General features: G+C 46.8%; 1 protein-coding gene across 1 annotated transcript in view; it reads left to right on the forward strand.

Annotated features, from left to right (window-relative positions):
- Positions 1-27,629, forward strand: part of HCFC1R1 (host cell factor C1 regulator 1) — a 64,165-nt gene that overhangs the window by 18,659 nt on the left and 17,877 nt on the right. Inside the window, exons 2-5 of the mRNA XM_086931727.1 lie at positions 4,525-4,931; positions 7,648-7,719; positions 8,195-8,371; positions 10,284-10,463. Of these exons, the coding sequence (XP_086787853.1) occupies positions 4,606-4,931; positions 7,648-7,719; positions 8,195-8,371; positions 10,284-10,463 (755 nt within the window). The 5' untranslated portion in view covers positions 4,525-4,605. The remainder of the gene's footprint in view (positions 1-4,524; positions 4,932-7,647; positions 7,720-8,194; positions 8,372-10,283; positions 10,464-27,629) is intronic.

A 27,629-nucleotide genomic window follows, 5' to 3' on the forward strand; every position in this document is an offset into this window, starting at 1 on the left:
TGTGGGTTACAGCGTAACTCATCCCGGCACAAGGGATGTATCAATTCTGTTCCTGGCAGGGTGGATTTTTCACAGGAATTAACAGGTTGGGAGGTGGGGAAGGCTCTAGAGGGGAGAGGCATTTGCATGATGGGTTGGGGGGAGGAACTTTTTGTTCAAACTTTGCATAGGACCACTATGTGTCATGTTATCGGTGGGCAAGTGGAGGAGACTACTCCTTGAACAGACTATATGGGAGACCCAGTACTTGAAACGTATTCTATACTTTAGTAGAATGGTACGGTTGATCTTGGAATGTTAACAGCCTTAATTCCCCAATCAAGCGCCACAAGGGGTGGAGAGCGATCCAAGAAAATCAACTCGACATTGTCTGTTTCTAACAAACGCATTTGAGGCTGCGGAACACCTATCTTATAAAACATAAATTATCCCCTCGTGATTCTTTGCTTGTGTGAATAATATAAAAATGGGTGATGTTCACATTACTTAAGGAGTTCTGCTATGATTTAACATGAGTGCTTAAGAATAAAGAGGAGGGGAGGTATATATATTTGGAAGGCCTCCACAGGGGAAAGCTATACAACTTACTCGATGTGTATGCCCCAAAGCAGAATTTCAACCTCCTTTTTCTTTTTTTAATCTGAGTGCAGTTGGTGAATGAGACCCTGGGATCTTGTTATGGGTTAAGGGGGTAAACCTGGTCCCTGATGGAACATTAGATAGACATCCCTGAATTAGTTCCTGGAGGGCTCCATGTCTGTAGAGCTGCTTCAGGGTCTGAAGGGCTATGTCTTGGTGGACCTCTGATGCACTGCATACCCGGATGAAAAGGACTATGTATTTTTCTCCCATACACACAGATCTTACTCTAGTTTAGAACAAGTGTGGGGAACACAGGATAGAAGGGAATCCACATAGTCCATTTATCTCTGTGGAATAGAAATAACTGACCATGCAATGGTTTTCTGAGAGGGTGCACATTGGATTAGTCCCCCTCAACCTCCAGTCTGGAGATTCGATAAATCCTTACTGAAAGACAGGGTTTCCAGGCAAGAACTCAGTAGGGCGATGATGAAGTACTTTCAGGAAAATGGTACAAGGAGCGTTGGTTCCAACACTTTATGGGAAGCCTTTTAAGGCTGTGCTTGGGTGATGTTGCATTGCAGAGAAAGTGGGCTTGCGACAAATAAGGTAAGACATAGTCACTCTGGAAGCTGAGATTGCTCAGGCTCTTCCATAGGAAATCGGACTCCCTTAGAGATTTATGAGACATGGTCATCATTAAGGGCCAATTAAATCTCTGGGAGATGGAAAAATCAGAGAAAGCATAACTAAGAATGCGCCAAACGTTTTATAAATAAGCCAATAAGACAGGCAATCTCCTGGAAAATACCTACCTTGCGGGGAAGCGAAGATGAGATCCTGGAAGATAATTGTGATGAATAGCGGGCATTGCAGGACTGCTACTCCTCGCTTTATCTGTGAGACTTAATGTCCCTGGAGAAATTAGAGAACTTTATAGCACTAGCCATCGTCCTTAGGCTCTCAAAGACCAGTAGCGACCACATAGAGTTAATGGCGTAGGCTGCAAAAGCTATGTCAGACTTGCATCCAAATAAATCACTGGCACCAGATGGTCTCCTAAATCGTGTATACAACGTTTGCAAACTTACATTGATCCCACATTTGTTCAATTCCTTCTTCTCCTCATGGATGTTCTTGCCCTCAATGGCTGCAGTGAACATCACGCTGATCCTGAAGCCCTGATAAGCAGCAGAGGATTGTGGGTCTTATAGACCCACCGCGCTGTTAAACTTCGATATTAACATTTTCACAAAGATCCTTGTGAAACGAAACTTACAGCACTTACCATACTGAATCGACCCAGACCATTCTGGGTTTGTGACACTTGGGCAGGCAGCAGGCATTAAGAGGGTACTACATTCAAACGAAAAGGCTAACTATCGGGGGATCTCAATGCTAATACTGTCAATTGATGCCGAAAAGACGTTTGATGGAGTCGATTGGCTCTTTCTCACTAAGATACCACAGGCGGTGGGCTTTGACTCACCGCATGTTGACTTGGCTGAGCACTAGTTATCAGATACCAAAAGCTCGGGTCCAAGTTAATGGGGAGAGATCGGAGGAGATCCCTCTCCTTCGAGGGACCAGACAGGGCTACCCGCTCTTGCTGTTTTTGTTTATACTAGCAGTCAAGTCTCTCGTAGCTACTTTAAGAGGACACCCTGGAATACAGAAAATTACCTTAGCTGAGGAATGCAGTTTGCAGATCATATCCTCCTGTCTCTGATGGACACTCTACAATCAATTTCCAAAGTGCCCGAGCTACTGGGAACATTCAGTACTGTGTCCGGCTTCTAGGTGAACTTGGTCAAATCGGAGATGTTGAAATGGGGCTCTTACTTGATACGAAGAGTAAGCAGACTATCTTGGCTCTGTTTGAGTGAGCACCAGTGGAAAAAGTTGAATAACCAGGAGTGTATCTTATACCACGGCACTGCCTGTTATGCACAGCCAACTATACCTGCGACCTTAACTCCATCCAAACTGACCTTTACTGATGGCAGAGGCTCTATGTCTCCTGGCTCAACAGAGTGTTATAAAGCAGAACATGCTACCTTGCCTACTTTATCTATTTCAAGCACTGTCTATCACCTTTCTGCAGAGGGACACCTTCTGCAACAAGCCATAGAAAGCTTTATCTGGGCCAAGAAGGCGGCGCAGGTCTCAAAGACTCTTATGAGATCCCCTAGGTGATCTGGTGGCCTTGATTACCAGACCTTCGCAAATACTATCAGGTGGCCCAGCTACATTTTTTCTTTGAAAGGTCCCTATATGAGACTGAGCTCAACTGGGTGCATATGGATGCATCTGTCATTGGAAGGGTTCCTTGGGCAGTCCCCTGGCTCCCCAAGACCGCCACACCGGAGGTATGCTAATTCTCTGAAATTCTTAAGACTCTTCGCCATAAAGAATAGACGTACCAGGGGTGATGGGCTAATGACTTTTCAATCACCATTTACACTTGTGTTCGGTAATGCAGAGTTTTCCCCAGGGACAAGTAAAGGGGAATTTGCACACTGGGACAAGGGGGGATGCAGGATGCTTCTGGACCTATTCAGAGTAGAAAGTGTTAAAGACCTTTTGAAGTGCAAACAGGAATTCCACCTACAGGAAATAGAGGGCAAGGGTATGCACCTGTTACAACGCATTTTTTACTCCGCACTACCATTACAACCCGACTTTTACAACGCATACCATTACAACGCATTGCGCTGGGGGGCGCTCTAGGATAGGGAATAAGTATAATTTACTATCCAACACCTTCCCTAGGGTCCACGGGGACTGGAGTTAGAATAGTAAATTATACTTACCACTATCCAGCACCCCAAAGCGCTATGCATTGTAATGGTATGCGTTGTAATGGTCGCGTTGTAATGGTAGGTAGTTGTAACGGTATGCGGAGTAACGTCATACATCCTATTGGTGGGGGTGTGGCCAACACATGTGGGTTATTTGCTCATGTGGTGGACTTTGTCCTAGTCTGATAACATTCTGGAAAGAAATCCTGAGTCACATTAAGGGGGTTTAGGGATACTCATTGCTTCCTGACCCAGCCACTATAATCCTGGGCCTCAAGCTGATGAGCATGCCACCATGGACCAAAGTAGATTAGAGGATCCTAACCAACCTGCTACTAGCAGCGAAGCATTGCTAGCGTTACAATGGAAAACCCAGATGATACCCTCCACACAGGATTGGGTCAGCAAATTGTGGACTCTAATAACGATGAAAACATTGACATGCCCCTTGTAGATAAAGAACCTACTTTGAAACACAATGGCATCCGTTAATTGATTATTTAATGAATAATGGTCCAAGTTATGGTTACCCCAGATCTTTGAGGTCCTTAAATTTGGGCATCTAAGGCTGAACCCTTTGGATTGATACTGTGTTGTGTGTCTCATTGATGAAGCATAAGACAATGTAATTTATTTGAGTGTCTGTGATGTATCTTATTGCCACGTTGTCCTTTCAATGGTCCACTGTCACTCTAATATATGGTTTGGGAGAGGGGAGGATGGAGGTGTGGGTGCATTTTTTTTTTTTTTTTTGTAGCAATGAAAATTCAATTGAAACGTCTTGCAGAAAAGAAAGCCAAGGAGTCATAAGCTTACTGGTGTGGGTTGATTAGTGGAACAAAAAGCTGCCTGAAGGAGAATAATTGATGCTTCTAGGCCATGGTATGCGACCATCCAATATGGAGAAAGTGGGAAATGCATTGCCTGCAACACGTGGAAGAAAATGTGAAACATCTGTACAGATGTCCCTCCGAATAGTCCCCACCCCTTTGATACAGACTCGTCTGTCTGAGTCCAGCTCTTCCTCCCTCTACTTCTCCTTTGAGCCAAGCAGTATAGCGAATGTATTTTGCTCTGTGTGCTGTTCGTGATGCACTGTGGTGTAACATCTGCTAAGATTGTTCTTTTGTTTATTTTGCAGGCTGAGCCACAACCTGGGCATGCAAGAGAAGAGCCAGCAATCCAAGCGGTCTGAGAGCCACTTAGTTCCTCTCTCGATTGCATGGAAAGTCCTGGTAGCCAGAATCCAGGAATTTCAGCACATAATTACCACATGAGGCTGCCTACAGCTCCTGGCCCGCCCTCAAGCCAGCAGGCTGCACCGACTGGGCGGATGCCTGAACAGTGGCCTCCAGGCATGCAGCCAGACAACCTGGCAGGGCTTGGCTGGGCAGATGCTTCCATGTGTGCAGGCAGCCAGAACCAGCCTTGGCCTAGCTCTCATTTCTGGGGCTCGGCATCCACCCCTTGGAGGCAAGAGGTACCCAGCACTATGCCCTGGGCTGGCCGGCGTCCCGGGATGGTGAGCTTCACTGGTGTGCCACCATGGTGAGTATTATTAGCGCAACCGCGGTTTGCAGTATAAAGTCTTGCTTTCAAATCAGGGAAAATACACTGCCAGGAATCGGTAAGGTTGCAACCTCCTTACCTCTTATTGTATAATAAGCCTGTTCTTTGCTCAGACGCAGCATTTCTAATTAATTTTTTTCCAAATCCCCATAACAGAATACTCTATTTCCCCCTGCTGATGTGCAGAAATGGTCTGTCCCTTCCACTCTTGGTCAACTCTTCTTACTTCGTGACTGTTGTTCCTAGCTTTAGCATACTATACTGAATTTGCATGTCCAAGCAAAGATAAATTGATCTTTTCTATATAAGATGGAGTGTGCTGTGTGGAAAAGCATAATAATGTGAAGATGTTTTTAAAAATGTGTGTAAAATTAACAATCTGAAAACAAACCTCTATTCAATAGTTGGCACAAAAGCCCGTCTTTTAAAAGGCTAAATAAAATCTGTCTACAATATAAGAATCTGTAGAAAAAGCAAACCTGCCAAGACAAAAAAGTAAGATTTTGTGGTTCTGTAGTAGTGTGCAGGTTGAGGGGCATGGTCTGCGGAGCATGGTTGTGGATTGTGAGGTTATGGCTCTATAGCCAGTGGATGAGAGTGTACATAATGCTATGTAGAGTATGGCTCAGGGTTTACCAAGTATGTGTGCTATGCTAGTCGTTGAATGTGGTTTGATGTGATCTATGTGGCCCAGGATACAGAAAGTGTTGTAGCCTGCTGATGCTGAAAGTCTGCTGCATTTGGATTTAAGGCGTACAACTTGTGGCTAATGCCACTTGCTGCTGCTATAACTTTGCACGCTCATTTATGTAAAACATGCTTCTTGGATACCATTGCCTGGAGCCCAACATTCTATCAGAAGAATATAATTTCTAATACTGCAGTCTGAGCATATAGTTAGAAAAATGTAAATCTATTGAGTATAGCAATACCAAAGGAAAGATGTGATTTCTGGAGTGTACAGTGAGCCAGAATTATATGAACATAGGGAAAGACAGTAAAAAAAAAGTCTGGTTACAATAAAATAGGACAAGAGCTTTGTGAGCCGATAGAAAGTTTTGTAGGAAAGGCGAAAGAGCTTAGTTTGCAGTGGGACAGAGGTAAAACCAGTCAAGAGACATCATGTAACTAGATGCAGTCCCACCAAATCAGTCACTATGCTCAGGGTCACACAATATCAGATCACTGTGCTCGGGAGGGGGAGGGGGGCTGTGCCGATCCGCTCATTTTTTTGCATTGACGCTATATGTTTTCCATAAGAATATTACATATCTTCTTTTATTTCTGCCTGGGAAATCCTTCATTATTTCTAAATCGGAAATGGGAGGGCCGAAAGCTGCATTCTCTTTCCTCCTTATTAGTGGCACTAGAATCTGTACTGGATCCGGCATGATCGCTCCTCTCCATCAGTGATTGCAGTTAGAAAACCCTCCTTTTAAAGCTCTCAACCTCGAGAAATGCGTCCTTGATTATGTTTAATCTGAAGGGGGAGGTTTTTAAATTGTTTTCTTTTTTCCCCATCACATAGTTCTCTGCACTAAGCTGTCTTCTCCAAAGAGTTCCATACCAACAGTCCGTTTTTATACAGCTAGTCTGTAAATCTTCCTCTGTTAAAAAAAGCCCTACTTATAGGAGAATAAGACAGAGATGCAGTAGTCGGGACCAGAGAGTCAAACATTAAAAATGATGTTACAGGGTTATAATTTTTTGGAGCTTCTTTCAACAGTGAACTTCTACTTGGCAGGCGTCTGAAGGTAAAAGTTTTCATTCACAGTGTGATTAGAATTATTTTATTACAATTTTAACTCTTAGTATAGAGAAACACGCAAATACACATTTCAGAATAAAAATATCTAAAGGATGTAGTTGTTAGCTTTGGGTCTCTTAACAAGCTATGTGAGGGAGTATTGCTTGGGCAGGATTGTACAGTAACTAGCTGGTGAGGTTCTCATTAATTCCTGGATTATGTATCCAACTAAAATGATAATTTATAGAAAAATTAGAGATAGGTGGTATCAAGGTAATTCTGAACTGAGAGCCTTTTATGAGGTGTGCCCATGTGCTGTCTTCATGGTTGAATGACCACTGTATGGGAAAAGGCAGTTATTAAAATACCCAAAGGGTAATATTCTCCGGTTTCATCATTTGCCTCCCTAAAGCTAGCTCTACTCGTGTGCAGAGCCACCCACGACTGTTGAAGGCTCTTTAGCCTACACTTGCCTGGGGCTGAGCTTCTAAGCAGGATTGCTTGAGGACCATGAATGATAGCTGAATATAGGCTCTCAATGATGTCTAAGGTGACATTTTCACAAATGAGATGGATTTAAACATCATTCCATGATTCCCCACAGACATCTGATTTATATGGAACAGATGGCAAAGAAAGTAATCAAACCGATATCACTATGCATAGAAGACAAACCGTTTCCTAGAGAGGAGGCTCTTGGTGACCTAGAAGCAAAGGACATTTGTAGGTTCCTATGATTTAGTGAGAATGGCTTTGACTCTGAGAGGTGCTGCTAATATTTGTTTTATGATGGTAGTAGATCTTTGCATTGGAGGGATGAGTACGTCCACAGCTGCCAGTCATCTTTATCCATCCAGCTGTCACTTTAGTACCATGGTGCATCCTCTGTCGAGCTAAGTGGAAAGAGTTGTCTCAGGTCTCACTCTGACCATCCATTTTCACTTGCAGCTCAAATTCCCCTCCAGACAGGACGAGGCCTGCGGCGGTCACCTGCAAGAGGAGGCTGGAGAAGGGCGAGGAGTGAGTGCCTTCCTCTCTGGAAAGAGTGATGTGAGAGTGTGCTCTAAGAAACACATCTGCTGACATAGTCCCTTTTGAACAGCTTTTTTTATGCACAGCTTCAGACCCACTGCATACAGACACTCCTTCAAAGACAGCTCAGTTGACTCTAAGTAGGCGAGCATACACGTGCATCGCTTAGAGCTTCCCGAGTTGCCCCCAACAATGCTCTTACACACTTTTTTATTTCTTTAACAACTCGCATCTCTATGTTCTGGGTGTTTAAGTAATATCCTGCTATACTGCCTTAGGTGTCTGTATTATAAAAAAAACATGACCCTACACATGTACTATTAATTGCACTCATTCAATCACACACACATGCGCACACACTACACTACCCTGGGGTATGTTGAATTATCATTCATAGCTTGTTGATCCCTTTGAAAAACCTTGATACCTGATCCTCCTGTATCTTCTGTCCCTCACCCCTCAGAGAACCTACCAACAAACATTTCCTGACTGAGGACATGATGGCTGATCACTTCAACTGCCTTAGCCTGGAGAATGACCATGCTTATGGCACCACCGGTTTCCCCTCTCGGGGGCGCACTGAAAGCAAGTGGCATCAGTGGTTATCAGATTACACAAGGTTCCAGGAGCTGGAGGGACGGTAAGAAGAGCCTTAATATGTCTATTAGTTCCCATAGACCACTTACTTCAAGATGTGAGCTTTGTGATGGAGGTGGTGATAGTAGGTATAGTACAAGTTTCCCCAGTTAGTGGTACCATTTGAAACTTGTCTCTTACAAATGTTCCTCCTCTTGCTGTACAGTGTGTGCTGTGGTGCTAATTATACCCTAAACCAGTTTTCATTTAGAGGACATCTTTAATATACAGACGGGAAAGTCTATTGTAAGTGACTGACGTGCTGTAATTGGCTTGGGAAGAAGTGTTATTTATACATTTGCAGTAACTTACTTGGGTGTTGTCTTTCCTTTCCTTGTTCCATATTATAAAAAATAAACTTCAGCTCTTCAAAAAAACACAATGAAATATTTCACAGATTTGGGAACGTTTTGTCGAGTTGTTTTTTTGTCTCATCTCAAAAAGCCCACTACTATAATGTTAAAATATTTATATTTTAAATCCATGTATTAGATTTTTCTTACAGTTCAAGAAAACATTAATCCTTTCCGCTAACTGCATTCATACGTCCTGTATAGTAGATCACATTCAGTATTCTGAATTGGGCAGACCATACACCAGACTTAGTAAAAAAATATGTATTTATGACCCAAGCAATGGGAACAGTAGTCTGATTCAACAGCATGTGCTCCTCTTCAATGCTTGGGGTCGTGAGTGAGAGCCCCATGAGCCGGAATTGAGAGGCTGGGAGGCAGAATTCCTGTCTCAGTCTGGGTAGTGGGACAGGGTGTTGGCTGTGGTATAGGTCCCCCACCGTTATTTTTACAGCTTTAATGCAGTGGGACAATGCTGAAGCTGTACAATAATTATCTGTGACTGAAAGCCCTTCCACTGGGATAGCAGGTGCATACAAAGAAGGGGGTGCTGTTTTACGCAAACATATCACCCAGCATTTCAAGGCCACTGGCTCCAACGCATTGAATACTCTAATCCCCCACACAGGATTTAGGAGACTTGCCTCCAACTCACCCCTGTCTCTTGTCACCCAAACTGGCCCAATTCCAGAGCAACCCCACCTTTAAGCCATCTGGCAATTAAATGAATCTTTGCAGTCAAGTTGTAAAGTTTAAATTCAGAGAGGCCCAAGCCATCCTCCATGAATGGAAACTGCTAGGTCTTCAAGGCCTCCTCTATGTCCGTTTGCAGCCCATATGAAATCCTTTAGGGGGGCCTCCAGGTCCTTAAACCAACCAGACAGCAGCCACATTAGTGAATTGCCAAAATAATGATGCAATCTTGGTAGAGCCACCATTTTGATCAGTTCAACTCTGCCCATCACTGATACCTTGAGAGATAGCCAAAACTCTACACTGCCGTTGAGTGACTGCAAAGCCTAGCCAAGATTTCCTGCAAAAAGATTGTCGGTCCTGTGGTAAATTCTCTGCTCTAGATGGCGAAACGTACCTTCTCCCAGGTGATAACCCAGTGGCGAGAACTCCCAGACCCCAACTGCATCAAGACACATTTGTGCAGAGCCCTGATAACCTACCAAACCCCTGGAGACACTCAATTTTGGAAGGTAGCCCTACCCACAGCATCCCTTAAAAATGTAATCTGCTTAAAGCTAAATGACTTGGGCAACATAAGTGAGTGGGATTTCCCCTGTCCCTGATATTTGCTCGTGGGTAATCAGTGAAGGTTTCTATTGCCAAGGCGATGAGCATAGGTGCAGTGCGCAACCGTGTCTAGTCCCACGATAAATCAAGTACCTAGCCAAAATCCTGTGAGTTTATAGCCTAGACCAAAGGCTAGTATATAATAGTTTAATCCACCAAATCCATGCTTCCACCCCTGGTGTAGTATATGCTTCATGTGAAGTTGACTTATAACCATGTGCGGGACCTGTTGTAATTTGCCTTATGCCTTGTTTCTTGCAGTTTGCAACCTGACCAGCCAGTCTCTTCAGTTGATGAGAAAGCCAAGGAGGACACTGTTTTAGTAGAAGGGGAATACACGATGGGAGACACGCCGGTGTTTACCGTTTCACCTGAGCTGCAGGAGAGTTTACGAGATGCTGGCACTGGGAGTATACTGCCAGAGAGTGTGCTCCGCTCCATGTGAGTCCTTTTAATTCCAACGGCGTGGTATATGAATTTCTCAGAGTACAGAGTCTTCTTTTCACACACAGTCCTGCTGAGGATTCCATTTGCAATGGTTTTTCATGGTGAAGAAGGAGCAGGTTTATAAGGTGCTAGCTAACATTCTGCAAGCCTCTTCATTTGGATTTCCAGCTAGTCGTTCTTTCTCATCTCAGCATTCCTATTGTGGAAACGAAACAGGTGGCACTTTGTCTTTATAGAAAGGAGGTCAGGTTATTTTGCACTACTTGCTGAACCTAATGGATGGTGTTGGTATGGTTTCAGACTATTCTAACCAAAATATTGTCTGACAGGAATGTTCTGTCCCAAGTATCATTTTCAAAAATGTCCCTCATTGGAGTTAATAGCAGAAAATCCACACCCACTGGGACGATGTTTTTACACACGATATTTAGGAAGTGAAATATCTGTTAGTATTTTTTCATAGAATTTTCTGACACGCAAACAATGTACTTGCCCCCCCCCCCCTTCCCCCCTCACCATTCATTGTTTACTCAGTCCTCATTTGCCTGTGCTTTCACTGTTGCCCATTTGCATTGTTTATCTCCATCCTGCTGTGTGGTGCTATAGGTTTGTAGTCTGGGGCGAAGAGGTTTTATGTAGTTGCTATGATCTAAATTACTGCATTAGTAAGGAGCTCTGGCCAACATGACACATGGTGATGGTTGTTAATATAAGGACAGTGCCGTAGACTCTGCCTTTCTTGAGCCTATTTTCTTCATCCTTGGAAATCCCATGGGGTGAGGTCAAGTCCAACCAAAAAGTGATGGATGGAAACATGTTGCCAACACGTCTAAACCACTGATCATGGGGGCGTGGCCAAGATGGTGACGGAGTAGGACGTGCTTTACTGTCCCTCCGGCGCCGCCAGATCTTTAGCCTTGGATATCGGCCTGTCCAGTGCCCATCCGTGCTGGCTGCAGAGGTGCCCTGTAGCCCTGACTCACCCTGCTGCTGTTGGTGGCTTAATTTCTCGGATCCGAGTGGGGGCACAGCGGAGACCTGTGGCGCGCCCCTAGCAGACATCAGGCTCGGCAGGCGGCATGGCAGGCAGTGCGAGGAGGCCCACGCTTGCTAGGGTGGCGCCTCAGCGGATTCACGCCGCCGGCCCTGTCTGTGAGGAGTGACCAGTGGAGCGGGGGCCAAGACATCGAGGGAGGTTGCGGAGCGCCCCCGGATCTGGTGCGGGGTGCGCAGCACGGCAGACCTGCAGTTGAACTGATCGGAGCAGCGGCGTCCACAGAGGCCTGGGCGTCCGCTGCAGCCCCGGCGGTAGAGACCCCGCTGTGCGGACCAGGACTGCTGCCTGCCATCCATCCGGCTGCATCGCCAGAGGTGAGGAGGGTGAGGGAGGCCCCCTCGGGACTCCAGCTTCTCGGTCTGCACACCGGCAGACTGCGTAGGGCACACACGGAGAAGCGGAGCGGAGTCCCCGGCACTGGAGGGGGCTGAGCTGACAAGAGCGTGGTCCCTGGCTGCCCCTGCGGCCCACTGACTGGGGGTCTGGCTGGTTGAGGAGGGCCTACTGTCTGGGGGGCGTGGAGGGGGCCTGGAATGTGGTGAGGGGGCCTGGAGTGTGGCGCATAATCCTTCCCCCGGCCCTGAAGATAGCGTAGTTGCCCCCAGCTGCCCCCCCCCCCCCAATCCTGGTGGGGTGAAGCTTTGCCTGATGGGGTTGCCGACCTTTCGTCCCGAGTGTCGGTGGGAGGGACTGTGACTTTGGCCTTGCTCCCCGGGGCGTTGTAGCTTAGGGGGAGAGCTGGGGCAATGGACATCCCCCACCCCCTCCCCTGTGTTGTGTGGTGGCCCGGAGCCGGCCCTTGGGCGGAACTGTGCCCCCGCTCTCTTGAGAATCTGCGGCCTATTCCCCCGGGGATTTAACTGTGGACTGGAGCTTACGCTATGGGGTGAGTGCGTGGGCTCCTGAGAGCTGACTGAGCCCTCACCAGTACCTCGATATTGGGGCACTGGTCACCCGGGAGGAGGGATGGCGACGGCATGAATTTGCAAAGAAAAAAGCGTGAAAGTTGCAGCCCAACCGGGAGTTGGGAGGTCGGATGTGCCGCCGGCTGCCGTGTCCCCGTGCTCTGGTGATGGTGAGGCCCTGGCAACCAAGGCCTTCATGTTGGAGCTATTCTCCGCCATCAAGGAAGTCGAGGAAGACCTCTCGGAGCTTCGCGCCCAGCTTTCATCGGACCTGCGAGAGATGAGGCGGGATTTGGACGCTGTGGGGGAGAGGGTGGCGACCCTTGAGGAGCATGACCTTGGGACGGCAGAGGACATTCATCAACTCCAACTGGATGTGCTGCGTCTCACTGAACAGAATCTGGATCTTCAGGCGCACGCTGATGATCTGGAGAACAGGTCCCGGCGGAACAATATTCGTATCAGAGCGTTGCCATGGAAAGGAGAGGGGGATGATCTGTGTGAATATGTGAGAGCACTCTTCCGCCAGGTTCTTGCCGAGGAGGAGGTACAAGACATTCAGCTGGACCAAGTCCATCGGGTTGGCCTACCGCGAGGGGCTCGTGGCCCTCCACCAGACATTTTGGTTTGTGTCCACGATTTCCAGCTTAAGGAACGGATCCTCCGGAAAGCCCGAGATCTTGACCCCATCCAATTTCGTGGTCACCATCCTACGCTTTTTCAAGACCTGGCGGTCTCTACCCTTGTCAAACGCAGGGAGTTCAAGCCTATCACTACCCACTTGAGAGAACAGAGCATTCCCTACTCTTCGGGACACCCATTCCGGGCTCATCTTTAAGTTCAAAGAGAATGTAAGTCCTGGTTCGCTCCTTGGAATCAGCCTTTGATTTTCTGGGGATGGAGCGGCCTGTGTCCACACCTAGAAAAGGTGGGTCCCCAAGCAGGCAGCGCAGACGATCTGCGGAGTGGCAGCTGGTCGGGAATCCCTCCCCTGCGGCGAAACCTGATATTTCAACGAGCCTACTGGAGAGGGGGCTGCGGTGGCTTATGTGGCCTTGGTAACGGATTAGTCTGGGGTCGCCTGAGACTAAGTGGCATGGCACGGCACGGGCTGTACTTGTAGCTGGCGCCGGAGTTTGAGGATTCTCTGTCGCAGCGTGGTTAGTACCCTACGACCCGGGGCGGTGTGTCCTGCATCAGGAACTGGCAGAGTGAGATGATGGGGTCCTGTTCCCTTGCTATGAGGGCTTGTGTAACAGACTGTTGTTTTCTCCTTTTCTACTGTGGACTGTGTGTCTTCTACTTGTTTGGGATTTCGAGTGGCTGGGGAGGGGGAGGGGTGTTTGGGGTTGTTTTTGGGGCACCGCCTCAACTTCTGGGGGTGTTAGGCGAGGATCCAGGGATCTGCGGGGGCAGAGCAGTCCTTTAGGGGCCTTGGGGAGGGGTTGTGCAACAGATTCCGGTCTCCTCCCGTGTTATGGTGGGTAACGGCTTAAAGGTGGTGAGCCTCAATGTTAGGGGTTTAAATAGCTCAGTGAAATGTGCTGCTATTCTCTCCCTTTTAGAAAATGCGGAGGGTAGTGTGTGCCTGTTACAGGAGACACATCTCCTCTCTAAAGATTTCAAGCGAATGGCAGACTTGCGCTTCCCACTTCAGCTCTGGTCCTCGGGCCTGAACAAAAAGCACGGTGTGGCTCTTCTGTTTAGCATGCGTGCGCATTGCAAGATTGTCTTGCAGCTGGTGGACATTAAGGGCAGATTCTTGGCTCTGCGTGTGCAATGGGGGGAGACGCTGTTTACGATAGGGTCCATTTATGCCCCCAACATTAAACAGGAGCCCTTTTTACGGGCAGCCCTCTCAGAGGTATTGGCGTCCCCGGACGCTCTAATTCTGGTGGGGGAGGCCTAAACATTGTGATGGAGGGTGGAGTGGACAGGTCAGAACAGAGGTCGCATCAGGCAGGGGCAATTTCAAAGGAAGTGAAACAGTGGCTTCTGGAAGGGGGGTTGCATGATGTATGGCACGTTCAGCACCCACAGGAGCGCAACTACACCTATTACTCCGCAGCCCATAAGATGTATGCATGTTTAGACCATTTCTTGGCCACGTCCCCCTTCCTACCTCATCTGTCTGAGGCGGATATTGTGCTGCGCTCTCTTTCAGACCATGCTCTTATCTCTGAGGTGATTACTTCCAGTGGCACTCGGCCGCCACCAGCGGGCTGGCGCCTCCGAGATTCCCTGCTGCAATCGGAATCGGTGGTTTCAAAGATCTGCAGCACGATTGCCCACTACTTCGACAAAAACGAGGTGAGGGAAACTCCTCTAGCGTCCATTTGGGAGGCCTTGAAACTGGTAGTGCGGGGTGAATTCATAGCACTTGCAGTGACATATTCCCGCCTGCTTAAGGAGAAGCGCGCTGAGCTAGAGGGGGAGGTTAGTGGCCTGGAGGCGATCCATAAGCGGACTGGGGCTCCGAGGGTATGGAGGGAGCTGGAGGCGAAGAGGCGCATGCTTAAACATCTTGATTTAGACAGGGCGGCGCATGCCTTATTGCGTCTACGGCACAAGTTTTACCTTTGTGGAGAAAAAGAGGGTAGGATGCTTGCGCATAGACTGCGGGCGTGCACGCAGTTAACCACTATCCAAGCCATCAAAGACCCTCTGGCAACGGAACACGCTACTGATGCGGCCATTGTAGGTGTTTTTTGCTAATTCTATCAAACTCTGTATACAAGGGAGGAGGCGCCTTCGAGGGGAATAACGGAGTACCTGGCGTCATGTGGTGTCACGCCCCTTTATCAGGAGTCGGCGGAGGCTTTGGATTCAGAGATACGAGTCGAAGAGGTTATTTCTGCTATCGCGCGGCTGAAATTAGCTAAATCACCTGGGCCAGATGGCTTCTCAGCCATATTTTATAAAACTTACTGCGTGGAGCTGGCTCCTTTCTTTATGCGCCTTTTTAATTCCTTCCTTGACACGGGAGCGGTGACTCCGTCCATGGCAGAGGCAGCAATCACGGTCATTCTCAAACCTGGGAAGGACCCTTCAGAGTGTAGCTCATATAGGCCGATCTCGCTCCTCAATATTGATGCCAAATTATTCGCAGGTGTGTTGGCTGCGAGGCTTAGCCCCTTGATGGACGGAGTGATTGAGTCCAATCAAGCGGGATTCATTCCAACGCGGCAAGGTGGGGATAATACTAAACGGCTGCTTCACCTTATGGATTTAGTACACCGCTCTAGGACGCATGCCTTCTTACTATCTATTGATGCGGAGAAAGCCTTTGATCGCGTTGATTGGGACTACCTGTTTGCGGTGTGAGAGCTTTCGGGGTGGGGGACAACTTCCTGCGATGGGTACAATGCCTCTATGCATCTCCTAAAGCAACAGTACGGGTGAATGGTTGTAAGTCTGCTCTTTTTCCCATCTCTAGGGGAACGCGACAGGGTTGCACCCTCTCCCCGTTGCTTTTTGCGCTCTATATGGAGCCTTTCGCCCAACTCATTCGGGCCCATGCTGGTATCTCCGGGATAAAATTCGGAGCAGATGTTCATAAGATTAGTCTGTATGCAGACAATGTCATTTTAGCGTTGACCAATCCTCACTCCTCCCTACAGTGCCTATCGACGGAACTCCTTGCATTCCAAAAGGTAGCGGGGGTTTAAAGTTAACTTCTCACAATCACATATCCCTAATATTTCCATCCCTGCCGCAGGCGTGCTAGACTTGCGTCAGGACTTTGCCTTCCAGTGGTTACAGTCTGACATTACGTACCTGGGTATCAAGCTGACCCCATCTATTGCTAAAACTGTGACCTTAAACTACGCCCTGCTCGTGGGCCAGGTTACCAAGGCCCTTTCGGATTGTTCCCGTCTCAATTTGGCCTGGTATGGGAGGCTGGCTGCAATAAAAATGACTGTACTCCCCCGGATGTTGTATCTCTCTTTCAAATGCTGCCCTTGAGTCCTTTACCGGGAACGTAACGGAAGCTCCAGGGACTTCTCAATAGGTTCTTATGGAATATCAAAAGGCCACGATTTGCGTTAGCCGTCGCTACTACCCCGAGGGCGTCAGGCGGACTCTGCTTCCCCCTATTGACGGCGTACTTTTAAGCAGCTTGCCTTAGATATATCGTAGAGTGGAATAGACCACTGTCTAGTAAACACTGGAACTTTATGGACCAGACGGTGGCGGGATGTAACATATGGCGAGAGTTGTGGCTGCCTGCTTGGGGTTTGTATTCCTCCCCAGTGACTTCCCCGACTCTAAAGGCATGGGACCCGCTGGCGCAGCGTAAGGGGTGGACCACCTTTCCATCCCCAATGACTCCTATTGTGGATAACCCAGACTTCCCGCCGGGGTGCGCGTTCCCAATCTTCCAGCGCTGGCGAGAGGAGGGCTGTAAGAGAGTAGGCTCTCTCTTTGACTTGGAGGGTCTGATTCCGTTTCCTAGGTTGTGTGCCGAGTACTTCCAACTGCCCAGAGCGGACGCATTTTATCATACGCAGGTGGCGCACTGGGTGACCCATCCGGCAAACGTGGCTCTCATGTCGCGGCCGCTGACAGTCTTTGAAAAATGGTTGGTCTGTAAGAAAGATGATAGGAGGCTTATTTCAGAGCTGAATGGGATGTTAATACGCCATCAGCGGAAGTAGCGTACAAAAGTTCAAATTCGCTGGGAAACTGAGCTGGGGCTACCCCTGACAAGAAAAGAGTGGGAGCATGTTTTCTATCGTGCGTAGCATACGGCCTATAAGGTAGCGGCGTGCTGGTACTATACACCGGCGCACGTCCAGGCTTGGGATGTCCCGAAATCAGGCCTCTGCTGGCGGGGGTGCGGGCTCTCAGGGACACTGGAGCACTTGCTGTGGCGTTGCCCGAAACTGGAGTGTTATTGGACGATGATTTTAGATGAGCTAGATGGTGTATTTCAGATTACATTCCCACGGGTGCCTGAGCATGTGCTGTTGGGACTTCCCCATCCTATGTTCTTTCCTCTGCGCTCGTTGTGGGGCAGGCAGATTGCATTGGCTTTGCTAGCAGCGAGGCAGGTCCTGTTAGCGCAGTGTGGCTCCCCGGCGGTGCCTGACCCCCTTGACTGGATCCAGCGGCTTTGGCATGTCCTCGCCATGGAGCGACTATCATTAGGCATGGACGGGAAAGGCTCGGAATATACTAAGCTATGGGGCCTGTTCCAACAGCTCCTGTCCAAGGACCTTCAGGAGGTGACATGTCCGAAATACTTGCAAATCATACAGATCATTCCGCTGGAACCTGTGGGGGCTATGCCTGCTAATTGATTGCTGTCGGCCCGTTAATGTATAGAATTGGTGGACCCTGGAGGGTGGTGGGTGTAGGTAGAAGCTGGTGCGGAACGGGGTGGGACTGGGTGGTGGGTTGACATGGGAGGGTGGAGGGTCAATGGGGGTTTTGGTTTTTCTGTTTTCCTTTTTATGGTCATTTCTATATAAAAGCGGTGGTAATAGCTCAGGTGGGGCGACAGCGCTTCTTCCTTTACGGAGGATCGCCCTCCGGGGTGTAGGCACAGACGCTGTGTTGTTGATATACGAATATGCCCTGCCGGCGAGTCGATGTAGGCAGCTGGGCTGTGTATCAAGATGCCTTCCCGCACAATAAAAATGATTGACTCTAATTCACTGATCATTTTTTGGGGAAAATGTCATTACATAATTTCTGTATCTGCCTGCCTCATGATAGAAGGAGGCCATCCTGCTAAGACGGAACTCTGAAACGTATGAAGGAAGACATTGTCATTGTTGTGTGTATTTATTAAAATTACAAAAAACAATTTGATGGACAGAATGTAGATCAATGTTTTACATTCACCCCAGTACAAGGATCTGGGCCTAAATCCATCGTTTTTTGCACTCCACACCACCCTGGGTCAGATAATGGCTTCATGCAAATCAGCTCTGACCCTGTGCCCCATGGGAACAGTCCAGTCCGAACTACAACAGCCATATCTTTCCCAGACCGGAATCAAGCATCCGAGGACCGGACCGGTTTCGAGGTAACACCTCTCATCAGCCCGGCTAGCTTGACTCCAGTGGTGTGGAGGCTCTGGGACCCACGTCTGAGCTACCCCAGTACACTCGGGGAGAAAATTACAAAAAACAATTTGATGGACAGAATGTAGATCAATGTCTTACATTCACCCCAGTACAAGGATCTGGGCCTAAATCCATCGTTTTTTGCACTCCACACCACCCTGGGTCAGATAATGGCTTCATGCAAATCAGCTCTGACCCTGTGCCCCATGGGAACAGTCCAGTCCGAACTACAACAGCCATATCTTTCCCAGACCGGAATCAAGCATCTGTGTGTATTTATTAAGCATATACAAGCTGTATTCTAAGTAGGGCGCCTAGTTGTACAGTATTTATTGTTTTGACATTTCCATCTGTATTTATCCATATATATTCTTTTAACATTTTGTTGGTATTGTTGTGTTTATTTTTTCTTGGTGAAACAATTAAGATGCACCTAGTATATTTTGACATTTACATAACTGATAAACGTACACTTACACTTTGTAGATTTTTAGTGCACAAAATAATACTCGTCAGAAATCATTAATATTGGAGTACTAAAGCTTGTGCACATCTCAAACTGTTAAAAACCGAAGTAGAAAATCATCCTTTTTAACACCCTGTGCTGCCAATGTATATCGCGTTCCCAGTCAAAATTGAAAGTGCAGTGACATTTATGTATTTTTCCATTTTGAAAAATAAATGTTGACAGGGAAACTGTTTTCTACATTTTTTTTATGTGTAAGAAACAGGACAAATGCAAAACTGTTGGCTTAATTATAACTAACTGGTAAAAGACGGCACCAGGAGCAGATGTTGTAGGATGCCCAGTCTTGGTCTCCGTCAACACGCACATCTGGCTACACAGCTTTGCACTGCATCACAACGATTATTTAGGCAAGGATATTACGGCACCATCATATGACAAATCAGTATTGACCATTCCCAAATTCCAGTGCTGAATTTACTTCGAAATTAAAGCAACTCTTGGTGCGATGGAGAGAACGGAACGGGGGAAACAGCGTGAATGACTACAGGTGTCCATGTAACATGGTAGTTCTATTCACTCTATTTGCATTTTCATAATTTCCCCTTTCTTTGGGTCTCAGCCTGGCCTCTGTGCATTGTCCGGATCATTGGTTGCACATAATTTGATGCAGCTGTTAGGGAAAACAGAATTATATCCACTGGGATAGAGCACATTGTAAGTAAAGAGTTTATTTAAGTTAATTAAAACCAAATGCATATTACAAACAGTTAAATTATAAAATCTTTTTGCAGTGAACATAGACATTATAGTATTCAGACCAAAGAACTAACAAAACCTTGTTACAAGAGTTGCTCATCCATCTTAAAAATACCTAAAGTGCATAAAACAGATTGCAATACATCACAGAGGAATGGGTATGACAGGCTAACTCTGGTGCTCCAGCAGTTATTGACTGGGAAATCCCAAAAGTCACATGTAATCTAGACAAAAGACAGCCTTGACATGTGAAGACAAAGAACGGCCATTCTGGCACACAGCAATGGCCCAGTGCAAACCATATTATTCGAAAAAGGTAAAGAAATGTACTGAGGAGTGTTGACTCCAGCCTTCCTCATACATGATGGCCGAGGAGAGCAAGGTCTTAAGTTGGAAAGGTGGCTGCCACAAGATGCAGGATGAGCCATTATACTTCATCCCATAGCCGGTATTGACTGTATTTTGATCATATGTAGCGTACCCAATTATGAAGGATAATCCTTGGGTATACTTAGATATTTTTTTTACTTTTTTCTGGATCCTGGCTATAATCCAGTTTATATTTATTTAAGAACTCTCAGAAATGGTTGAGTCAGCCATGTGGTATCCACCTACCATGGTGGGGGTAATTGGCTATAATGAAGCATGCCACAATAAGTTATGGGTGAGGTGATTTTTCCAAAATCTTTTAGGGTTACAGCTGTTTGCCTAGTTGATACTTGTTGAGCAATTACCAATCTTGACGGTCCCGGAGCAGATTTAAATTAAAGTCACTGATGACAATCTCTCGAATATTGCTGAAATGGGCCAATAGATCCGAGGTAATATTCAATGTTTTTACACATGTTGACTTCCCTTCCAGTGCGGGATTAATGTATAAATTTTATCAGAATTAACAGGCCAATATTAGAGCCTAAATCCCAGTTATCAATCTTTATGCCCTGAAGATTGTAATTATTGGATTTTACGTCTGTTATTTTGTAATGCTTTAAGTAATTTCAAGTAGGACATCGCTCCAAGGTCAGAGTTGATTTTTTCCATGCCAGCAGCACTCCAAGATAACAAGTATACTTTTTTTTGCTTATGTTATTCCATGCTCCTTGAGGTCCCTGGATGGGCTGGTGTCGTTAGGGACTAGAATTCTTTAAAGAGCAGTTGCAATCCATCCCAAATTGTTTGCTTCTGCTTTATCAGGCAAGTTTGGTTAACCGTTTCATCCTTGAGGCCTGAGCCAGGAAATTGTGAGTAGAGCGATGTTAGAACATTGAAATAAAGGACCAGGCCAACTGCGTTTTCTAGAATTGAAAGTTGGAATTGGATTCTTTAATGGGTGATGCTTGTCCTGAACGAGCTCTGTCATTATTTACCAGGAGAATATTTGCATAGTGAGCCGTAGTTGGCTGTGTTAGTAAAATACCCAATCCGCAAAGATCTTAGGTTTCTCAATGACTAAATTTGCTGCTTCTCCCAATGTCTATGTGGGGACCATGGCATCTTATTTTTGTGTCCAGAATTGAAGACGAGCAAAACTTTATTGCTGTAATATTGGTAGATGTCAGTTGCATACAATTTTGATGAGCAGCTAACAGTATGACTATATTACCTCTATTTGGAGTATATTTAATGTTTAAGTCCTATTCTGGGTGCAAGATTGTAATTTGGTTATTCTCACTGGTCTCCACTTTAGCTGAGTTATTAAAGCTTGAGCTGTCCTTGGATAGCACCAAGTTCCTTTCGGTATATATATATGTTTGCAACTTGTGGATACCCTTCCCTTCTACAGCCCCGGAGGCATCTGAGGAAGACCATGAACTAGAAGCAAAGACTTGAGATTAAACTTCTGGAGTACAGCAGGGTTGGAGCAAGTTGAACTGAAAGCCCTTCTTGATTAAAACTGTAATGAAAGCACACTTAATTGAGTAGTTTAATCAATAGAAGATAGATAAACGGTTGATTCTTTTCAGCTATGCAATAACATCAGCGTCAAGGCTACACTTAGTATGAGGGGTTCTGCAGCTCCCTCCCACCTCATCTGGTTGACCACTTCTGTCTACCTCCTGCTCCATCTCCTCTCCTCTCCTCCTGAAGGAACATATGCCTGTGAGTTGACCTCATCCTCAAAACTCCCTTTCCTGTGGTCTCACCCCACCAACTCATGCAGAACTCTGGCTGTTTGGTGCTCATTTGTGGTCCTCCCCCAGATCAACCCCAGGCTCCTTCACTGCCTAGCCCCCCATCCTGTCAACTATGCAGATATTTTGTAACAAAATATCTTCATGCTCTTGCAATGATGTAGTTTACATTTTTTTACTCCATGTGGACTATATTTGTCTTGTGTTTTGAGCATTTATTTAAAAAGTATTCTTTTAATAGTCGTGCCAATTTTTAAGATTAGTTTGAATTACATTTATAACAGTGCACAAGAATAATGCTTAGTATTAACACACCATAAAAACACAAGTTAAAAATAAAAACCGTCAACCTGGGGTGTGAAGTTTACCGGTGTCAGAGATAGTCACAAAGCTTTGGAAAGTTTTTCATTGGCCGTAGTTCTTGAGGCTATTTGCTTGGCTGTGTTTGTATGGCTTCAAGCAGGAAGCCCTAGCAACAGTCATCAATATGCCATTCACTAGAGAGACACAGTATGGAAGCACAGGAGACGAGGCTCTCCAAATCATGAAAAACAGAAAATTAGACCTCAAGATCCACAGGAGCCCTTCAATTCAAGGGGCCTTTTAGGAGACCACCAACCCCAAGGAAAAGACCACTAGAGGGTGTGGGGCTCAACCAGTGGTTTTGCATGCCTCTTTCACGCCACAGGCTTCCTTTCACAGTAGATCAATCCAGAGGCACTACAGCCACGTACCAAGACAGCCCTTTCATGGCAGAGCGGGAGATAGAGGATCAACTTCGAGGGGAGGGGGGGGGGGTTGGGGGTTGGGGGGTGGGGGAGGGAAGTTAGGCAGGCTCTCCAGCAAGTGACTCAGTGATAGGCCCCCAACACCAGTGGTGGGAGGGGGGGTTTCCTTCAACAATGGAACATCATCACCTCAGACAAGTGGATTCTAAACAGTATCCAACACAGATAGTGTACCAAATTTACTAAAGCAACAACCAAACATCTGACCAAATCAAAGATGAGCAACAATGAGGAACAAAGTCGCCTCAAAACAGGAGGTAGTGAATGTATTGTGCAAACTGGTGATTGAAAAGAATCAAGCGAGAGAGCGAGGTCGGGGAGTATATTCTGTTTACTTCCTTACACGAAAGCTAGGCAAAACTTTAAAACCTAGCTTACAACTGAGGGTCCTGAACAAGTACGACAAGACTCCAAAATGTAAGATGCCAATTGTGCAAGAGGTCATTCCACGACTGCGAAAAAGAGACTACATGACAGCTATAGACCTGAAGGATGCATACCTGCTTGTACCGATAAACAGGAGACACAAATTCCTGATGTTCATCGTGGGAGAGGTACATTAGTATTTCAGATTTTTGCAATTTGGAATAAAATTTGCTACCAGGGTTTTTTTTCTAAATGTCTAGCTGCTGTCTCAGCTCAGCTAAAGATAAATACCGATACTTTCATAAGTACCAATATGTTAGAAATGGGGGTCTCTAGTTGGCAAGGGCTTGAACCTTTGTCCAAGTAAGGACCCTTCTTCCTAGTCAGTAAAAGGGAGTTACACTCCTAAAATAACCCCTGGTCACCCCCTTGGTAGCTTGGCACAAGCAGTCAGGCTTATCTTGGAGGTAGTGTGTAAAGCTTTTGCACATAACCAACAGTAATACAGTGTAAGCACTACAAAAGGACACCACACCACTTAAGAAAAATAGCCAATATTTTTATACACAAGACCAAAAACGATAAGAATCCACAATACAGTACTTAAAAATCCACAGTTGTCAAAATACGCTTTAAAAACAGTTCCTTGATGTCGATAGCTCCGTCCGGGGCTATCTTGGTGTTGTGAGAAAACAAATCCAAATAGTTCAGGCTGGTCGCGGCGTCGCAGACCAGCTATGGTGTCGGGAAGACCCACAGACAGTACCTGTTAGATATGCAGGGCACCGAGGCCCTTGAAGTCACTCACGTTGCAGGTCGAGCTTCTTTCTGTTGGGATCAGGAGTGCTGGCGTCTGCAGGCGTTTTGGTTCTGTGGTTCGAAGTGCAGCGGTGGGGCGTCTGGTGCCCTCAGTTCGCGGTGCGAGCAGCAGCTCGGTGGCAGCATCAGATGGTGTTGTCGGTGAGACCAGGCTCGCGGTGTGAGGTGAAGGCGGTGCTGACAGGTCACAGTGCAAGCAGCGGCGGCGCCGTTGCTGAAGTGCTTTAGTCGACTGACAAACGGGAGTCGATGGTGCGGGCGTTGGTAGACCAAGGCTGTGGTGCGGAATGAGGGCAGTGCGTTGTGTAACTTTACAAGTGGTGCCCTCGAACCACGGTGCAAGCAGTGGCGTCGATTTCGGCGTGGAGCGTCGATGTCGAGGAGACCAAGGAATCATTGGGAAACGAGGCGGTGCGGAATGCAGTGCCCACAGGTCGCGTTGCGCGCATCGGCTCGGTGGCGGCGTCATCCGTGAGACCAGGGTTGCGGTGCGGCATTGCGGAGGTTCCCTCTGCGGTGCCTTCAGGACACAGCAGCAGCATTGTAGACGTTGTCTGGTTGCTTTTCTTCTGTTGCAGCACAAAACACACAGTCACCAGTGCTGAGGGCAGAAGAGCTTGAAGTCTTTGCTGTTCTTGAGACTTCTTGAACAGGGGGCAAGCTCTACCTCAAGCCCTTGGAGAAACTCACAAAAGTAGTATGCAGAAAGTCCAGTCCTTTCACTTCCCAAGACAGAAGCAGCCACTGCAGGCCAGCAAAGCACACAACACAGTGGGTAGTTCCTCCTCACAGCTTCTCCAGCTCTTCTTCTTGGAAGTCTTCTTGATCCAAAAGAGTTCTAAAGGTCAGGGTTCTGTGTCACAGTATTTGTATCCAAAAATCCTTTGATACTCTAGGCAAAGAGTATCTGTGCCCAGCCAGAACTAGTTCTTCCTTCTCTGGTGTCATTTCCCAGCAGGGGGTGGAGACTGCATTGTCAGAGGCAGACCAGGCCCTTTGAGGTACAAGGAAATCTCCTCCCTCTTCCCCCATCGCAGCCCAGATCTATTCAGCCCTATCCTGACCTACCTAGACTATCAGGAGCCACCCTTGCTTCCTAGCCATCTGTCGTCCAAAACCCAGACAGGCAATCCATATTCCAGCAGAGGCACTTGGGATGACTGAGCAAGAAAATACCTACTTCCTAAAAGTGGTATTTTCAAACACAGAATGTAAAAATCACCTTTACTAAAAGATGCTTCGTTAGAATCAGAGTTCGGGCATACTAAATTCTATTTTACCACCTAGTTCCCAGGGCCAGTTGTAAATTGATACTTGTATAGCGCACTACTCACCCGCAAGGGTCTCAAGGCGCTTGTACGAATACCGCTGTGGAACCCATCCTGGCTTTCCCTGTGAGGTGTCCACTCCTGGGCACCCCCAAGGTGGAGGTCAGGCATCCTTACCGTTGTGGGGGCCGTTGTGGAGATTAAGCAAGCTATTGCCCAGAGTTGCAGAGTGGGACTCCATGATTGGGATAGGCACCGAGGCGAGAATGATCAGGTCCGTGGAATTTTGAGCCCAAGACCCCCCGAGGCGGGGAATTGAACCCTGGTTCCGGGCCAGACCTCTGCATCAGGGTTGGCCGCTCTAACCATTGAGCCACACTTCTCCACCAGTTATGTGTATAAGATGGTATAAAGAAACTTCCCATTCTGTCCTATGGGGAACAGGTAACCGTGCAATAGTGAAAAACGAAATTGGCTGTAATTCACTATCAGGAAATGGACCACACACCAGGGCATGTCCTACCTTTCACATACACTGCAATCTGCCCACAGGGGTACTTTGGGCCTACTTTGAAAAGGGAAGGTTAGGAACTGGCAGGTGCGTGCACGGGCCAATTCAACATGGCGGTTACAAACTGCGCGCAGACTCTGCAATGGCAGGTCTGAGGTACCTTTTCCGGGCTACTTGCGTAGCTGGCACAATCCTTGCTGCAGGCCCACACGTAACATTTGATTCCCAGGCCCTGGCACGCTCTGTGCACTTTACTAGGGCTGACAAGAAAACCAAACAGCCAATCAGGAAAACACCAATCCATAACATACTTTACCACAGGAGCACTTGCACTTTACCACTGATCAGCAGTGCGAAAAGTGCGCAGAAACACTACACCAGCAAAAACAGAGTCAAACCTGGGAGGGCAGAAAGCAAAAACTCGGGGGAAACTCTCCAAAAGATGCCAAGTCTAACACTATACTTATGACTAGTTGATTGAAAGATGTTTAAAAATATCAGTTCAGTATAAACATTACCAAACAAACTGTGCACCATTTTGGTTCCCCATATGCTTCGAAAAATCTTTTCCCATGGCACAGAAAAAAAGATATTCTTGGAACCAAGGCTACACTTCTGAGAAGATACAGCCTGCCCAGTGCAGAAGAGAATCCTGGCATTAACAGAACAAGTTTTCCTTTCCCAGAAGGGATAAGCTCGGACGGTGATGACAGTAGGGAAATTGATGGGCATGATGGCTTCCTGCATACCCCTAATACCCAACACAAGACTGCACATGAGAGCACTACAGGAGTGGTTACAAAGACAGTGGTCACAGGAGACTGAGAGTTGGTAGGATATAGTGTTTGTAATAGACACCAGTCCACTGAGAGTTACAATGGTGAAACAAACTTTGATAGGCAGAGCACGCAAAGACCCAACTCCCACTGTCACTGTTATGGAGGCCTCCCTCACCGGGTGAGGGGCCCGTCTGGGCAAACTAAAGTTCAGGGGGTATGTAAAGCCCACAAGATGCTGTAAAGCTCATACATGTGTTGAAACTCTAGATTGGTTTTGGAGCACTGAAAGCCTGTCAAACACAGATAAAGGGAAGAACAGTACGAGTCCAGTAGAGTAACACGACAACCATGTTTTGCTTCAACAAACAAGGGGGTACAAGGTCATAGGTCCTGTCCACACTAACACAGGAGATTTGGACATGAGCCATACAGAGAACGTTCATATGATAATGCCAGAAGTACAAAAAACAGAGACCAGCAGGTTAATTAGGCAAGTAAGCAGCTCACACAAGTGGGAGCTTAAACAACATGTGTTAGACATGATATTCCAAAGGTGGGAGACTGCATCAATATGCTTCTTTCTGACCCACAAAATGTCACAGCTTTGCAGCCAGCTTCCCAAACTACTAGTCGCTGGGAAAATGCCTTGTTGATTAAATAGTGAGGGACATTTGTATACGCTTTTCACTCCAATCCATTTGATACCATTAGTAACATAAAAATGCAAGCAAACAACAGTGACACTAGTTTATTCACTTGCATTGTTTGGTGCTGCAAATCCAGAGAAATGAGAAGAGGCTTTTTGCATTTGAAGGCTCATTTTGTTTGGGGGAGTTCTATAGAGTGTTCAAGGATTCAATCTGGGTGGCTGAATCGTATTTCTCTCTCAAAATGGCAATAAAAACGAATTTAAGATTAAAAAAACAACTGAGACACTAATCATAATCTACCCGCGGTGGACAAGACAGACTTAGTTGTCCGACCTAGTGGAGATGGCGTAGGTGAGAGTACTAGCACCACCAGTGCATCAGGCTCTAGTAATGATGCAAGGGGGCAAGTGTTCCATCTAAAACCACACACCGCTTTGGGAATCTGGACAACACATTCAGACAGTGGTGCACATGGGGAGTACCTGAAATAATACTGGGCGCAGGACACAACCATACTTAAATATCTCATTTATCTGCTTGATGAAGGCCTATCCTACCCTTCACTAAAATTACATTTAGCAGTCTT

Source organism: Lissotriton vulgaris, chromosome 7 (genome assembly GCF_964263255.1).
Source record: "Lissotriton vulgaris chromosome 7, aLisVul1.2, whole genome shotgun sequence".
Classification (NCBI taxonomy): Eukaryota; Metazoa; Chordata; class Amphibia; order Caudata; family Salamandridae; genus Lissotriton; species Lissotriton vulgaris.